The following is a 16,981-nucleotide window of genomic DNA, read 5'->3' as shown; positions in this document are numbered from 1 at the left end:
AGTATCCTTTCTTCTTACCCCATACTTAGGCAGTTTGTTGTTAAAGCACACTAGTTTTACACTAGCATAACTTCATTGGAGTTACTCCCAATTTACACCAGAGGAAGGAAGAGTAGAATTAGGCTCTGAGAATGTAAAAGCCTATAAGTCAGTAACTACATCTTATTTCATGTCAGTGAACCACCAAGTTTATCTATGATGCTACAAAATATAAGTAATGAAAACAAAACTATTTTTGAAAAAATATTCTTCAGATTCATAACTCACCTGCAAGATCCTCATTGCAGGAGTCCATAGGCCAGAGGCAAAAATCAGTGGCATTACTACAGATTTATATCATACTAATTGAGATCATACTCTGGTGTCATTTTTCCTTGCAACAGTTAGTGACATTAGAAACACAACAAACCCTGCAGAAGAGAGAAGCTGTTGCAGTCAACATTATTTTACAAACTAAAATTAAAGCCTCAGTGCACAGGGAAGAAGAGTTAAGCATCTCCCACCAGGCAACAAAGATGTGTTGACAAGAAGCAGCACCAACATGATTCAGACAGTGAAAGAGGACAGTCACTTGGAAAGTTAAAAGTTTAAATGTGATACAGAAATATGGCAGCTAAAGAGCAGACTTCATTTAAGAAAAGAAGTGAATGAAAATGTTGCCATTGAGTTTTCAAAGTTGAAAAATATTAAATTAACATACATAGGTACAATCTATTTACAGGGAAGAAGTGGGGGGGGATGGTCCTTCGTAAGGAAAGTATCTACTAAGGCAGTGAGATAAAAATTGGCTGTAAGTAGTGATTTGGGTGAGAATACAAGAAATGAAAAATAAATGAAGCGCTTAAATACCATGTTGATGGATGTGATATGAAAATAGAAATAATTGCAACAGCCAGCTGCTACAGGCATCTAAGAATGGGAGAAAATCAAAGATTGGAACATTCTATTGCAGGTTTTGAAATTAAGGGATACTGTACTGCTGAGGAACCTTATGGAAACATCTGCTGGGTGACAAGCACAGTTAAGCATAGGTCATAAGCATAGCCATACCCGTTATGTATTCTGCTTCCAGCAGTGTATTTAACACTTCAGAGGATGGCTTCCTCTTTTCCCCAAAAATGCATCTGGCCAATCCTGAATAGTGTTACATGAGAACTGTAGCTTTTGTTTGATTGTAATGGTCTACCTTTTAGTTTGTTCAGTTGTCCCGGCGACTCCCGCTGTTCTCAAGGTCAACAGGATAGGGCAGACCTGATCAGTTTACAATATGCCTTCACAGCTTTGTAAATCTCAAGTAAAACTCCCTGCTTCCAAATAAAAAAGGCTTTGTAATGTCTTCCCAGCGACAAGTTTCTGCATGACACTTACCATACTGTGCAAAAGTAATGACTGGTCAGCTTCATATAAATTGTACCATTAAATGAGAGTTTCACACGTGCATATTACTGACGGGTCAGTAGAGCCGTTAGTTCGTTAAAAAGTAGGGGTTTTTTTTCATTGCTAGATCAGAAAAGCATCACATCGGAGCAAAACCATCTATTCAAATTGCTATTAAAAATCCATGACACCTTTCGATTGAAATTAGCCTACAAAGAAGTTTATAACCCCTGAAAACAGAGGTTGATAATGACAGATTTGTCACAGCTTTAGTTGGACATGAGATCTGATTTAATTGTGAAGACAAGGGAAGGGAATGTTCATCCTAGGAGGAGATGGGTGTGAAAAGGTGTCTCACAAGCCACAGCAGTGATTGCTGCAAAGACCTTGTGTGATAACGAAGGGGTCAGTTTGGAGGATCAGATTTCCAAACAATAGGCTAGATTCACCCTGATGAAAATCTGGACTTGGGCTAATGCTGAAGCTACTTTCTGGGCTGGAGCCAAGAGCTGGCTGGCACTTTGCTCTGAAGCAATGCACACGGACCTGTGGGGAAAGTTAAGTGTTCAGCAGCCGCGCTACTGTAAGAGCAGAAGGGTGGGTAGATAGCCCTGCTTCTGCCTTTCCTCTTGCCAGTGGTAATATTCTTAATGGAAGATGATTACAATCGATACCTCCAGTCAGCTGTTAACTGATGGATATAATGGAATCAAACCGAGGTCGTGGGGCTTTATTGAAGGTTTGATATTAAAAATGCCTGTGCAGGGTAATAGCCCGGGGACTAAATACGTCTGCAACACCCCATGCACGAGTATGCCCCCCCCCCCCACTCCGGACAAGCCTCAGAGAGTCAGTGCTGGGCGCTGAAGAGTGGCGGCAGGCGGCTGCTCTTTTCAGGAGGCTGGGAAGTTGGAGGTTTGTCTGAGGCCTGATCGGGCTGTGTGCAGAGACCGAGACCCCCGGGCACCTGCTCGGGAGCCGCGAAACGGGGCAGCAAGGGACCCAGAGAGAGAGAGAGACCATCAGCCTCGCCTGCCGCTAAGGAAATGTCCTCGCTGGTGAAGGAGGACTTGCAAAAGAAGCTGTTTGACCCCCTGGGGCAGAGCCTGCAGGAGTTCATAGAGATCGAGTGCTCCGCCCACAACAGGTTTTACCTCTGTGCCGCAGGTAAGGCAGGGGCGGCGGGGGCAGGTGTATCGGTCTCTAGGAAGGAGCCCCGCGCTCGGCGAGCAAGTGGCGAGCTCGCCCTCGCCCACGCGCCTCCGGGCTGCGGGCTCCTAGCGAGCCTGCGAACGATGCTGGGTCCTGCTGCTGGCCCCGCTCGGGCCATGATTTGCATTGGTCACTAGGCGCATTCCAACATCTGCATTGCACATCGGGCTCTTACGTTAACGGCAACGGTGCCAGGCGCTGGAGGGGAATGTTTGCCCTAGATCTTCTGTGACTCAGGGGAGTCTTCCTGCAGCGCGCTGGCCTGGCACCTGGCCTTGCACCTTCCCGTTTCGCGGATCCTGGGCTACTGGCATGTGGAATGTGCATGGTACTAGTCTGATGAAGAGCTATTTTGCAGTTGTATTCAAAGGGCTTTAATGCAGGCTCTGTCCCCTTGGCGGTCTGGACAACCGCCCTGAGTAGAGCAGAGACTTGTCCTCTGGTGGGAATGGCGAGGCGGGGGACGCCCGTGCCTCTCCGAAAGGTTTTTAACTAATGATCCTGCGTTCAGCTTAGCCTTTTGGCCTAGTGTAATTGAAACAAAGTAAAACTATTTCCCCATGTTATTTCTCCCCCCCACCCCACCCCCCACTGTTCCTCTGATATTCTTGTTAACTGCTGGAATTAGCCTACCTTGCTTGTCACCATGAAAGGTTTTCCTCCTTCCTCCCCCCCACCCCCTCCGCTGCTGGTGATGGCTTATCTTAAGTGATCACTCTCCTTACAGTGTGTATGATAAACCCATTGTTTCATGTTCTCTGTGTGTGTATATAAATCTCTCCTCTGTTTTTTCCACCAAATGCATCCGATGAAGTGAGCTGTAGCTCACGAAAGTTTATGCTCTAATAAATTTGTTAGTCTCTAAGGTGCCACAAGTACTGCTTTTCTTTTTGTGAAACAAAAGCGGCGCACTTCTCCAGGGCTGTTTGTCTCAGGAGCTAAGATGGAACAAAAAATAGGTTTGCTATATTAAACCAAGTGTAGACACACGTAAAGAACATGGCACAGAAGCCTCCTGCGCGAGTCCTTGTGTGTGGCTCTCTTCTTGCTGAAGTGTAACTGACAGCTACCGTTGCTCCGCTGCGTGCCAGAGTCCTAACCTTAAACCCGAAGAGACGGGTATCTGGGGCCTCGTTCCTTTATGTATGGCTGTTGACACGAATCTAGCCCACATTTTACGATCGTGTCTGCGCCTCTGTCCATTGTCTGGAGGATCTTCCTTTGTTAAATGGAAGATTTAAAGCATCACTTTCATTAATTCACACAGCATGTGCAACAGATTATAATTGCACAGTAAGAAAGAGCCGAGATTTCCACATGAGGATGTTTAGGAATAGCCTATAAGCATACTGTCATGCTGTTGTATTTAGTAAGTGTGGTAATAAAGCGAGTGACAGTGTAGAACAGTAACTGGATAGCCCCTTAGCCACATGCATTTTCCAAGTGCATCGCTGAGATTGGGTATAAACTATTCACACAGCGGGGAGAAGAGGGAGAGAGTAAAATTTGACCCCCGTTATAGCAGGGCATCGCCACTGAAATCAATGGTTTGAACAAGAAAAGGGCAAATCAGTGAAGAATTTGGTTCTATGATACAGAGCTTCTTGATCCCGCACGATCCAACGCGGGCATAACTCCCATTGACTTCAAGTAGCGGAGCCTATAATGCGAGACTGTATTTGAAATAAGTGGCGAGCAACTAAACTGCAACACTTCCTCCCGCTGTAGTTAATGGCATTAAATGGGTTGGAATCTTTTGGGACAGGCAGTTATGTTGCCCAAATTTCTGTCTCTGCTGTCAGTCTCAATCAAGCAGTTCCTCTGCAGTCTTCAAATGGTTACATAAAGCATACATACATAAAGCAAGAGGAGCCTGAAACCATTAGCCTTGTCTTAAGTGTCTCTGTGTTTCTCATTTGTATCTAGTTCGGGGCATTTCCTTGTCTACAGCATGAAACCTACTGCATTGCTGAGAATCCCAGAACTTTTGGAAAGTTGTAGGCAACATATTTAGGATTTTGAAAATAGGGTTGGAAAAGGGCATGCATTTTCTCCTACTTCAGACCAGTTCTGAAAGGCACCAGATACATAGTTGTTTATAATACACAAAGAAATTAGATATTGAATACAAAATGTTAGAAAACTATTCACAATTTGCAAGCATATTTTGTGTAGCTAATTTGCCTTTAAAAGACTGATGCTATTTTATGCTAATTGCATTTTTATAATAACCATAACATTTTTCAGTAAACATTTGTTCTCTTTGTCTTTTTTTAGAGTATTTGCAGTCCCCATCCTCTCATTGTGTTTAAGTATAGTTTCTTGCTATTCACTGCCTGAAGTACATCTTTGTTTTAGCCAAGGGATTGTGAATGTTTATTACTATAATAAAGTAAGATTGTTCAGGGTGGCACAACCTTATTACTTGAATATTTACCAAAAAAATCATTGCAAATGTGTTTGCTATATAACTTTATTAAATAGGCATTGACAAATATCACCTAGTAAAATACGTTTAGAAATCCATGAAGTTGTATTGTTTTTATACCACTGAAAGCTGTTCAGAATTAGGGAATTTATAAATATTATGATTAGTAGGTAGAAGTGAACATTACTTTCCACTCTCTTTTTGTCCTTGAGGTTCAAACCATGTGCTACATATGGGCTTCAGGAATTTTTGTGAAGATTGATAGTTTGTGCAACGATGACAAATATAAAAATATTTGTTTTAAAATCAGACTAAAGTTCTGTTATAGAACATTCAAAGGGAAAAGGGAGCATAAGTATCTTCTGAAATATTTAAGTGTTGTTTCCTCAGAATAAAAAGAACCAGTGAAGAAATCATCTAAACAAATTCACCAAATGGAGAATCTCTGCAGACATAGTGGAAAATATACTGAAAATTAAGACTGGAGAGTGAGTGTGTGTGTGCATGTGTGTGTGTGAGAGAAAAAAAATACTCTAGCATAGTTGGGTAAGTGGTGGGCACACAGTAAACCTGATCCTGAAAGTTGGTGAGCATCCTCCAATTCCTACTGTAGTCACTGGCAGTTCAAGTTGCTCAGCACCTTGCAGGATATAGTCCTTAATCCTGACCTAAACAGCCCTTTCTAATCCTGGAAGTTTCTTGACTAGAGACTACCAGTTATATCAGATAACGTCAGAATGGGTGACGGCTTTGTGCAGTATCCATAAGGGATTAGGAGAAAAGGAGCCCAAACTTGTTTTACTTTTGACTGAGTTTTCTATTTTAACAAATTCTGTGAACCCTGAAAACAGGTTGGTATTTTTGTGCATTTAGAAGATGTACAAATATCAGGCATGAAACCTTTAAAACAAAATTGTTACTGTTTTAATATAATTTAAATACAGCCAAATGTTTCCTAATTCTTCACAAGTGGCAAGTATATATTCTAGCAGCACAATTAGTGTAAGATCAAAACAGTCTAACTAAAATCTTATCCTTGCAATATAGTCTCAATTTATTCTTACTGGTTAACTTGTATTATGCCTGTCAAAGTTTGTAAGAAAGAGAAAATATTGTAAATAACCAAATTTTTGCATAGATGCAAACAGAATCCTTTAGAGCCTGTCCCATTTAAAGCTATACTACAATAAAACCACAATGTGGGTTGATAAATGCTGCTATTTCCATGCCATATTCCCAATATTGTCTCTCTTCACCTTCATTGTGGCAAATGGTAAAAGTCTGAAATGAGGAAATTAGTGCCCATTAGTACTCCCCTACATTGAATCACTAATCAACCCAATTAGTGGTAAAACTGAAATGCAGAGATGTCTAGCCATTTTTAGCAACTGTTTTGATGTGGTTAGGAGGGATTTCAATGACATCGTAATATAGTCCACTGAAAAATACAAGCATCCCCAAACTGCATTTATTTTTCTTCTGTAAAACACCCCAGGGGACAATTTAAACAATCCAAGGCACTATAATGTCTCTCCTCTCCCACAAGAAGAAATTTCAAACCTAAACTAAATGGGAAATCTGAGAAATGCTGATGTTATACAATTTTTGTCAAGGGAGTATGAGGAATAGGAACTTGGATAATCTAAACTACCAAAGAAGTGAGGACATATTTTAGATGAGCGAGGACTTCACTATTTCTAGGACTGTTTCTTAACACATGTTCTTCTCAGACATCATATGATTTCAACTCCTAGATGGAGTCTAGCACTAGAAAAAGCAGTAATAGTTGGGTTTCCCAACAGACAGGACCAGGAAGAAAAAAAAGCAAGCCACCAAGTTTTACTGTGCATTTGCAGGAAAAACTATATCCAGTGTATTTGTTGTTTTGGGTTTGTTTGTCTCTGTATTTCAGGATGAAATATGGGCTTGACCCAGTAAACCCTTGCGCATGGGAGTAATTTTTATGGGAGTAATCCCTCTTGTGTAAATGGAGTTATGTGCCTCAGCTAGGGTTTGCAAGATCAGGCCCTACACTTGTTTTTTTGTTTTTGTTTTTACATCTGTTTCTATTATTTTTTTAAAGTACATAAAATGATTGACAAAAAGGATAAAACTTCCTCCATGAGGACTACCAATTTCTTGCTAACAAGGCAGAGCAAAAGAAATTTGGATAAGAAGAAGTTATTGCCAAATGATGTCCAGGAATTCCATTTAAAAAACATACTGTGCCCCTGAAGTATGCTGTGCCTCTAGTACCTGGTCTTCACCCTTTTTCAATAGCCATCTACTCTTGGACCAGACCACTCCTCCAGAGGGTATGTGATGATGTCTAGTGATGAGGTCAGGCTGCAGTCACAGGGGAAGAATGGTTTAGGAATACTAGGCTGAAGAACAGGCCATTAGGTCAGAGGTGGTCTCAGGAGGGTGCAAGAGTTACAAATCTGTGTAAAGCCATAGACACCAGCTGACAATTAAAAAAGAGAAAATAAAATAAACCTACCTAATATAGGTGTTCAAATTCCAGGGCTTTCCCCACTAATTAGCATGTATATTCCATAATACTGATCTCCTTTTCAGGGCTTAATGCAATTAATTAATATTGATGAGGATTATGAAGAGTTTTTCTATCCTTTTTTCACTTGCTCCCCATTAGCAGGAAAATGATAACCACAGACAAGTTGGAACTTCAAGTAGTGTTTCTTAAATACTACATGTTATTTTTGTTATGTATTATATTAATATTTTATAGGAAAACACAGATCTTCCATTCATGGGAAGTATACAAACATTAATGTAAATGCACAGACTCAGAACTGATTTTGGTCACAGTCCAACAACTCAGTGGACCCTTGCATGTGCATAGTGCACAACTGAGGTAACTATGATTCCAGACATATGGGGGTCTACTTGCACAGATCTAAAGGCAGGATCAGGGCTTTAATGCATATATTCTTTAGTAAACCCAACAAAGCTTTCCCACAAACAAGATTCGCTTTTACAGGGTGGGTTAGGGTTAAAAAAAAGAATCTATTAAAAGCAAATAGACTTTATAGGCTGCAAACATTGGGCTAAATTCTGCTCGCTGTGCAAACAAACCCATCAAGTTTCATATAGCTCTAGTTTTTAAACTATTGTTTAAAATGCAGCTTGATGAAGTATTTCATTTTCAGATATTTTGGAAAGCAATTATCTGTTTGTGTAAACTATTTTTTTGTCTTGCAGTGACTAAAGGTGGAGAAGTAGAAATATCTATGGTGAAACACTTCAGAATAGATCTGGATGAGAAATATGAAATGGCTGAAAAATGGTTTTTGAAAGATCTGGAGATGATTGATGGAAAAGAAGCAGACACTGTAAGTGCTGTATTTTATTGTAAGTTTCTATTAACACAATGCATTTATGTTACAATTTGTGACATAACAGATGAGGTGCAGTTCTACTAAGAAAAGCGATTCTGTAAAAAAAAAAAGATGGCATAATGGGGATACAGATTTATCATTTGTCAGAGACTCAAGATCACATTTGCTCTGCTTACAATATTTTTTTGTCAATTCTGTAAACTCACCTTAGATATGAGAGTCAAGATGTCCTATTTCTTGCTTGTATGTCATTGCAGTAATAGAGATTATCCAAGTCACTTTTTGACTTCAATTCCACCAGTGTAAATATGGAGTAATTCAGTAGATTAACATTGGTGTAACTAAAAGGAAAATTTAACTCAATGTCTTCAGTTGAGTTGCTTACGTATAACTGAGGGCAGGATATTTGAACTTGGAATTACCTGAGTAAAGATGAGGAAAATTCCAGAGTTTCAAGTTGCAGAACTTTATATAAATTCTGCAGAATGTGGGAACAAAATTATTCTTATCAGTGGAAGCAGCAGCTGGGGATTTTGCCCCCTTAGCTCACAAATTCTGAGGGACACATGGTCCTCAGCAGCTCTTCAGGATGCAAGAGCATCTGCCTACGGCTGTGCTGCCAGGGAATCCCCAGACCATGCCTAGTCCCTGAACATTCCCAAGTGTTGCAGAGTGGAGGACTAAGTGGCACAAATGTATGTGCACAGAAGGGAGCCTGAACCTATAGATATGGAGTGGGAACATGGAGCTTTAACTAACAAATCTGTTGATTTAATCTTGCTTTTTAAAAATTAAAAAACTAAAATAGTGTTTATATACAAACACACTGGTTTAACTCAATCAGTTTTAAAAGGTTAAGTCCATGTGCACCTAGGCAAGGCCTAAGACACTTATCTTTTAGTGATGTACTCTTTTTAAATAGATGTAGTAACCATACACTATTTTATTACACTGGAGCTTTCCCATGAAAACCCCCACAAATATAATGAAAAAGAGGTGGACCCAAAAACATGGCGCTAGCAACTGCATTCCCATGAACAGCAATCTTGAAATATTTGGGACCAAATCTTGCTCACATTACTTGGTTCCTCTGAATGTTTTTCATGAGTAAAGTAAGCATGATTTATATATCTTTGTTGTTTATACGGCCCTCATTACTAATCTGAGCACCTGCCAATCTTTTAATGTATTTATCCTCACAACACCCCAGTAAGTTGGGGAAGTACTATTATCCCCATTTTAAGATACAGAACTGAGGCACAGAGAAGTTAAGTGACCTGCCCCAGGGCACACACAAAGTGGGAGGCAGACTAGGGAGACCCAGGTTTAATTTCCAAGTCATAACCTAGTACCCTAATCACTGGACCTGCGGCTAAGGGATTCAAGTCAGAGTAGTAATTCAAGTGTAACTATGGAAGGGGAAAATTTTACACTAAAAACAGACATCAGAACAACCCCAGAGATAGAATTAAATTAAATTTTACAGAAGATGAAGGTGCATTGAGGAAAATACTTTATTGCATTTACAATACAAGATTTTAATAGACATTCAGCCAAATGAATATAATCCAAGTACAAATACAGGAATAAATTCTACATAAAAATGAATTCATCCAGAGTTCTCAAAGAAAAATCAGTGCAATTTTCTTCCAAGAAAAACAAACCTTGGTCTGAATCATTCACCCCAAAAAGATTGGTTTCAGAGTAGCAGCCCTGTTAGTCTGTAGTCACAAAAAGAAAAGGAGTACTTGTGGCACCTTAGAGACTAACAAATTTATTTGAGCATAAGCTTTCGTGAGCTACAGCTCACTTCACCAGATGCATTCAGTGGAATCCAAAAAGACTGTCCCTCTTCACACCTATTTCCCTTCAATGGAATGCTAAATTGTATTTTACTGTTCAGCCACTAGATGGCTGTGTGTGTGAAGTACAGTACTTTGTTTAAAAAAACCTCAGCCATACCTGGCAGAGTATTAAAGGATCTTATGATGAATATATCTTGTGTTTAAAGACAAGCTCTATAGCCAGTCCATATCTGATGCAGAAGAACATGACATGGTATCAGGAGTAAACTAAGAATAGAAACAGAAGGGAAAAGGCAACAAAGGTTGCAAACAGAAGAAACAAAGCAACAAAGGTTGCAGGATCTCATCAACATGCCACTCTTCAATGCCCCGGAGAACTTCAGGTTCGACAAACCTTCAGAGTGGACAGACTGGAAATAATATTTTGCAAGATTTTGCATGGCAACCAAGCTGAACAAAGAAACTGGAGATATGCAGCTATTGTCTTTAATTTATGCTATGGGAAAGCAAACAGAGCATATCGTTAAGTCCTTTGACTTTACTGAAAATAGTCATAAAGATAACTATGAAAGGGTTCTGCCTATGTTTGATGCATATTCTATACCTCATAGAAATGTGTTTTATGAAAGAGCATGTTTTCACCATGGAATTCAAGAACCAGGGGAAAATGTTGAATGTTTTATAAGAGCTCTGTGTACATTGGCTGAAAACTGATTTTAGGGAAGGCAAGACATGAAAATATCAGAGACAGACTGGTAATTGGGTTAACAGATAAAAACCTGCCACAGTAGCTACAACTGCTGAGAGATTTAACCCTAGCCACAGCTATACAGATAGCAAAACCATCAGAATTAGTCAAACAGAGCAAAAGGCAGGAGCAACTTGAAAAGCCTGAAACTAGCTTGGACGCTGTAACAGACACTTGAGTGTTAAAAGTCATAATAAAACCGCTATGGCAAGGAGAGAGAACTCCCAGTCTAAGAAGAATAAATTCCAGCCTACATGCATAAGGTATGTATCACAGGGTCTACTTATACAGTGGCACCTCCTGCTGGCCATCCTGGGGATTAGTTCTGCCAGATGGTGCACGCTCTTCAGGTGGTGCCTCTCCCATTGTCCTCTCCTTCTACAGACCCAGCTCACTCCAGGAACCATGGCATCCTCATCATGACTCAGCCCTCCAGACAGGTCACTAAGATCCTCACCTTCCAGAGAATTCATAGTCTTTCCAGACTTGCTGTCTGTCTGGCATCTCCAATGCCCCAGCCACTCCCCAGTGGCTAGTAGGGGGGAATCCAGGCCTGCCCTCTACATTGGGTTCCAGTTCAGGGACCCTCAACCTCAGCAGTCCTGGGCTTTCCTCTTCTAGCCCTCACTGCACCTTCCCTAGACTGCTTCCAACCACTGGTTTCCCTTCTCTCTCTGGGTCTACCAGTTCCCAAACCCTCCTCCCTCTTCCCAGGAAATGACTGCATCCTACTCACTTTGCAGTCTCCAAACACTCCTCCCCAGAGAGTGTCTGCCCTTTCTCAGCAGCCCCCACTGCTTACAATTTCCTATCTTTATAAGTCCAGCTCAGACCTGGACTACTTGACTCATTCAAGGGATTACTTGGCCACCTGATTCCCCTCAGCTGTGGCCTCTTGGATTAATTAACCTCTTTCTTTGCCTTCATTAACCTTTTCAGGGCAAATGTGGGGTGAACACCCCATCACAGCATGGAAAAAGTCATATCCCAAGAGATGATGCATGTCCAGCTGAGGCACATGGAGTAATAATTGTACAATATACGGATATTTTGCATCTGTTTGCTGCACCAAAGCAGTCAGGGAGTTGATTCATATTATAGATACTCAAAAGTCATTGTTTCTGGAATCTGTCACTTGTGATGACATAGAGCCTGCCTGGATAGTGAAACTGAATATTCACGGCAAGACTATTGACTTTAAAACTGATGAACAGGAGCTGATGTCACGGTCATCTCAGAAGGGATGTACAATCACTTCAACCCCTCCCAGAGCTTAAGTCACCAGACACAGCTCTGAGTAGCCCTGGAGGTTCTGAACTTCATGGACCAGTTCATCACAGAAACAGTTTACAAAGATAAAATCTATGCATTCATAGAAAGTCATAGATTCATAGAAGATTAGGGTTGGAAGAGACCTCAGGGGGGCATCTAGTCCAACCCCCTACCAAAGCAGGAGCAACCCCAACTAAATCATCCCCGCCAGGGCTTTGTGAAGCCAGCCCTTTAAAACTCTAAGGATGGAGATTCTACTACCTCCCTAGGTAACCCATTCCAGTGCTTCACCACCCTCCTAGTGAAATATTTTTTTCCTAATATCCAACCTAGACCTCCCCCACTGCAACTTGAGACCACTGTTCCTTGTTCTGCCTTCTGCCACCAGTGAGAACAGCCTAGCTCCATCCTCTTTGGAACCCCCCTTCAGGTAGTTGAAGGCTTCTATCAAATCCCCCCTCACTCTTCTCTTCTGCAGACTAAATTTCTCACTAATCTCTCAGCCTCAGCCTCTCCTCATAAGTCATGTGCCCCCTATTCATTTTTGTTGCCCTCTGCTGGACTCTCTCCAATTTGTCCACATCCTTTCTGCAGTGGGGTCCCAAAAACTGAACACATTACTACAAATGTAGCCTCACCAGTGCTGAATGGAGGGGAATATTCACTTCCTTCGATTTGCTGGCAATGCTCCTACTAATGCAGCCCAATATGCCATTGGGCTTCTTGGCAACAAGGGCACACTGTTGACTCATATCCAGGTTCTTGTACACTGTAATCCCCAGGTCCTTTTCTGCAGAACTGCCGCTTAGCCAGTCAGTTCCCAGCCTGTAGCAGTGCATGGGATTCTTCTGGCTTAAGTGCAGGACTCTGCACTTGTCCTTGTTGAACCTCATCAGATTTCTTTTGGCCCAATCCTCCAATTTGCCTAGGTCACTCTGGACCGCCTCCCTACCCTCCAGCATATCTATCTGTCCCCCCAGTTTAGTGTCATCCGTGAACTTGCTGAGGGTACAATCCATCCCATCATCCAGATCATTAATAAAGATATTGAACAAAACCGGCCCAAGGACTGACCCTTGGGGCACTCTGCTTGATACCAGCTGCCAACAGACATTGAGCCATTGATCACTACCTGTTGAGCCCGACGATCTAGCCAGCTTTCTATCTACCTTATAGTCCATTCATCCAATCCATACTTCTTTAACTTGCAGGCAAGAATACTGTGGGAGACTGTATCAAAAGCTTTACTAAAGTCAAGGTATATCATGTCTACCGCTTTCCCCATATCCACAGAGCCAGTTATCTCATCACAGAAGGCAATTAGGTTGGTCAGGCATGACTTGCCCTTGGTGAATCCATGTTGACTGTTCCTGATCACCTTCCTCTCCTCCAAGTGCTTCAAAATGGATTATTTGAGGACCCGCTCCATGATTTTTAAGGGACTGAGATGAGGCTGACCAGTCTGTGGTTCCCTAGATTCTCCTTCTTCCCTTTTTTAAAGATGGGAACTATATTTGCCTTTTTCCAATTGTTCAGAGTGCCTAGGATCAAAGACGAACAACTTTCTCAGCTGCAATATGGCAGCCATTATGGGCTAGTGAAAGAAATTGGAAGAAATTTACGGTAGATATGATGATAGGGGACTTCTGAAAGCAGATCCAGTACAAATCAACTCAGAAGACAATGCTGAACCATACAGTATACAAACATACCTACCAAAGAGACCTTGGAAGAGACTAGCTGCAGATTTATGCAAATTCAGAGGACATATTTATCTGGTCATAATGGACTGTTTTTCCAGGTATACAGAAATAATGTACTTGAAAGACATAACGTGTCATAGTGTTACTGAGAAATAAAAATGATCTTTTGATCACTTCTGTATTCCAGAAAAACTAAGGACAGACAGCAGACCACAATTCACTGCAGCAGAATGTAAGTCATTCTGAATAAAATATGATTTTGATCATATTATTAGCAGCCCACATTACCCACAAGCAAAAGGAGATGCTGAGAAAGCTGTACAGACAGCCAAGAAAATCCTACAGCAGGACGATCCATTCCTTGCTCTTCTGAGTAATAGATCAACACCAATAGCAGCTACTGGATACAGTCCAGCAAAACTCCTGATGGGAAGACAACTAAGGTTCTTTTCCAAAGCTTGAGCAGTAGTTCTATCTCCAACGTGGCCAAACATGAAAAAAGTAGCCCAATAGGATAAAAAGGCTAAAAAAGCTTATGAACGCTTTTACAACAGATGTCACTTGGTTAGAGAACTGCCAGATTTAGAACCTGGCACCCATGTTTTTGTCAAATTGGATGGAGAAAAGGGATGGACAACTCCAGCTGTAGAATTTTCTCCAGCTGTAAAGAAAAAATTCAGTGCCATGATCATATGTGATCGAGACCAAAAGTGGAGAGTTCAACAAACACTGTCAAAACTACAGTTTGTTCCTCAGAAAGAACAATGAGCTGAACAAACTCTACAAATGGCCAATGCAGAACATGAAGAAGAACACTCAGATTCAAAACCGACCAGAGACAGGCGTTGCAACTAGCCAGGTGACCAAATTGTTATGTGTTCAGATCATGTAATTAGAAAACCAGCACAATTCAGAGACTTAACAGACTGATCCATACTGAACATAAAAGAGTGTGATAGTGTAAATATTGTAAATGGTGGGAATGTAGAACTTGAAGGGGGAGATGTAATGGAATGCTAAACTGTATTTTACTGCTCAGTCACTAGATATGTGTGTAAAATACCTTATTTAAACAAATCTCAGCCATACCTGGCAAAGCCTGAAATGATTTTAAGATGAACACATCTTGTGCGTATATGCAAGCTCTGTAGCTTATCCATGTCTGGTACAAGAACATGATTCTCCCCTCATGCCCAATGGGGGGGTAGGGTCAGTCCCATTCCCCTTCCCATACTTTGAGTACTTTATACACTCTCTGTGTTTATGGTAAATCTGGGTGAATGAGGCTTGGGGGTGGAGGATATGTCCAACCACTCCCAGCCCCTTCTGGCTCCATGCAGCTTAGGCCAAAAAAATAACAGTTTAGGGCTGATTTATCTTTCCTCTGGAACTTTTCACATCCCAGAGCTCCCACAGCCATGTCAGCCAGAAGGACTTGCTCATAGCATGGCTACAATGAACTCCACTCCCATAATACAATGATGTGAGGGAGCTATCCCCGAGGGAATCCTCTCAGAGATTTCCTATTCCAGAACCTCCTCCCATAGATTTTTTTCATAGGAGGGTATGATCAAGGCCTGTCTTATTTCTGATGAAAAAACATTTAATCATAAAGTCATTAACATTAGTATAAATGTTCATAATAAACTACAGCTAATGACATTCACAAAGTTTAATTTAACAGGTTTCATTTTAAAGCCATTGTTAGCATTAAGCAAGCGGAGGAGCCTGTAAACATAGAGATCTGCAATATAAGCAAAGAAGGCAATCAATAATCTTAATTTGATAGGGGAATTTATTTATAATAGGAGATAAGTGCTCTTCATACAGTACATTTTGGACAATATTACAGTCCTTGTACATTTTAAAATTGTGTCTTATAATTGTCTTAAGTTGTAGTGTTCTCATTTGGCCAAATCCTGAAGCCCCTGCTCACATCACTGAGAGTTATACCTGATTAAGCACTACTGTTTTAGGGCTATTCTTGGTAAAAATTTAAAAGAACCACCCCTATAGGAATGTCTATGGATTGTGGAAATATTTCTGAAGTCCAGTGCTAATATTTTATGAATCCATTACAGTGAGACAAAGATTACAAGGTGGCTAAGCATAAAACAATAAATGTTGCTGTTCTAGTGCCTGTAAAGCTAGTAATTTCATTCTCTCTTCATTTTTTTAGGATAATCCATATTTTGATATGCACTTTGAGAAGGTCTACAGTTGGGAAGCACATAGCTGTGCATCTAAATATGCCTTTGCTCGAACGTTAAACAAATTGAATTACATGTACCTTAATAAGGACTTGAAGATTGTGAACTTTGATATAACCTACATAAATGATGATTCACTCTGGTCATCCAACAATGGAGACTGTTTAGTTCTTATGAAGATATGCTTCTATGCTTTCAACCTTTTGTGTCTGTCCCTGTGTCCTATGCCATAAAGATGGATTTTATAACAGTAAGGTGACTAGCTGACTTCCAGTGCCAGATTCCGACAAATCGTCTGATATAAAAGTTAAGTGATATGCAGTATTTGCTATTTAATTTTACATATCAGCCAAAACCAGAAATCTCATTTTGATATAAACAATGAACGGCTTCTTTCAGTAAGATCCCAATCCTGCAAGCACTTACACATCTGCTTAGCTTTCAACACAATAGTAATAACTGAGTTCCATGGGACTACTCATGCGAGTAAATTTCAGCACATGCACAAGTGTTTGTAGGGGCCCAAATTAGTATACATTAATGACAAAAATATTTTAAAATCAATATTGCCAGCTAATTTGTGTCTTCAAAGAAGGGGGGGGGAGTTTGTGTAGTTAAGCAATGCAAAATTCAATTTCTAAATATGTCAAAATATTGGATTCTTTTTAAAAGATCATATCTAGATAAATACAGAAGCTGAAATCCTGGCCGTATTGAAGTCAATGGGAGTTTAGCCACTGGGTAAAATTCTGGCTTCATTGATGCCAACATGGGTGTGATGGGTTTTCCCCAGGGTGCCACTGATGTCCCTGACCCACCAAACTGGGCTCCCTCACACATTGTATTGCTGTGACAAGCTGTAAAGCC

At 40.8% G+C, this 16,981-nt stretch overlaps 1 protein-coding gene across 1 annotated transcript; it reads left to right on the top strand.

Moving 5' to 3' along the window:
• Positions 1 to 2,154: 2,154 nt before the first annotated feature.
• On the top strand, positions 2,155 to 16,396 carry EXOC1L (exocyst complex component 1 like). The gene is made up of 3 exons (XM_038398186.2): positions 2,155 to 2,544; positions 8,240 to 8,370; positions 16,084 to 16,396. Exons 1-3 carry the CDS (start codon positions 2,424 to 2,426, stop codon positions 16,345 to 16,347), a joined length of 516 nt encoding a protein of 171 aa, XP_038254114.1. The 5' UTR covers positions 2,155 to 2,423; the 3' UTR covers positions 16,348 to 16,396.
• Positions 16,397 to 16,981: the final 585 nt, after the last annotated feature.

The sequence above is a fragment of the Dermochelys coriacea genome, chromosome 4, assembly GCF_009764565.3.
Source record: "Dermochelys coriacea isolate rDerCor1 chromosome 4, rDerCor1.pri.v4, whole genome shotgun sequence".
NCBI classification, from domain to species: domain Eukaryota; kingdom Metazoa; phylum Chordata; order Testudines; family Dermochelyidae; genus Dermochelys; species Dermochelys coriacea.
The sequence above is the reverse complement of the archived record's forward strand: the minus strand, read 5'-3'. Positions and strand labels throughout refer to the sequence as shown.

What these genes read in the sequence shown, in the direction of transcription:
- EXOC1L (XM_038398186.2), top strand. Translation starts at nt 2,424, where the DNA reads ATGTCCTCGCTGGTGAAGGAGGACTTGCAAAAGAAGCTGTTTGACCCC. An exon ending in GTTTTACCTCTGTGCCGCAG is followed by an intron (nt 2,545 to 8,239) that starts GTAAGGCAGGGG and finishes TTTGTCTTGCAG; the next exon opens with TGACTAAAGGTGGAGAAGTA. An exon ending in ATGGAAAAGAAGCAGACACT is followed by an intron (nt 8,371 to 16,083) that starts GTAAGTGCTGTA and finishes TCATTTTTTTAG; the next exon opens with GATAATCCATATTTTGATAT.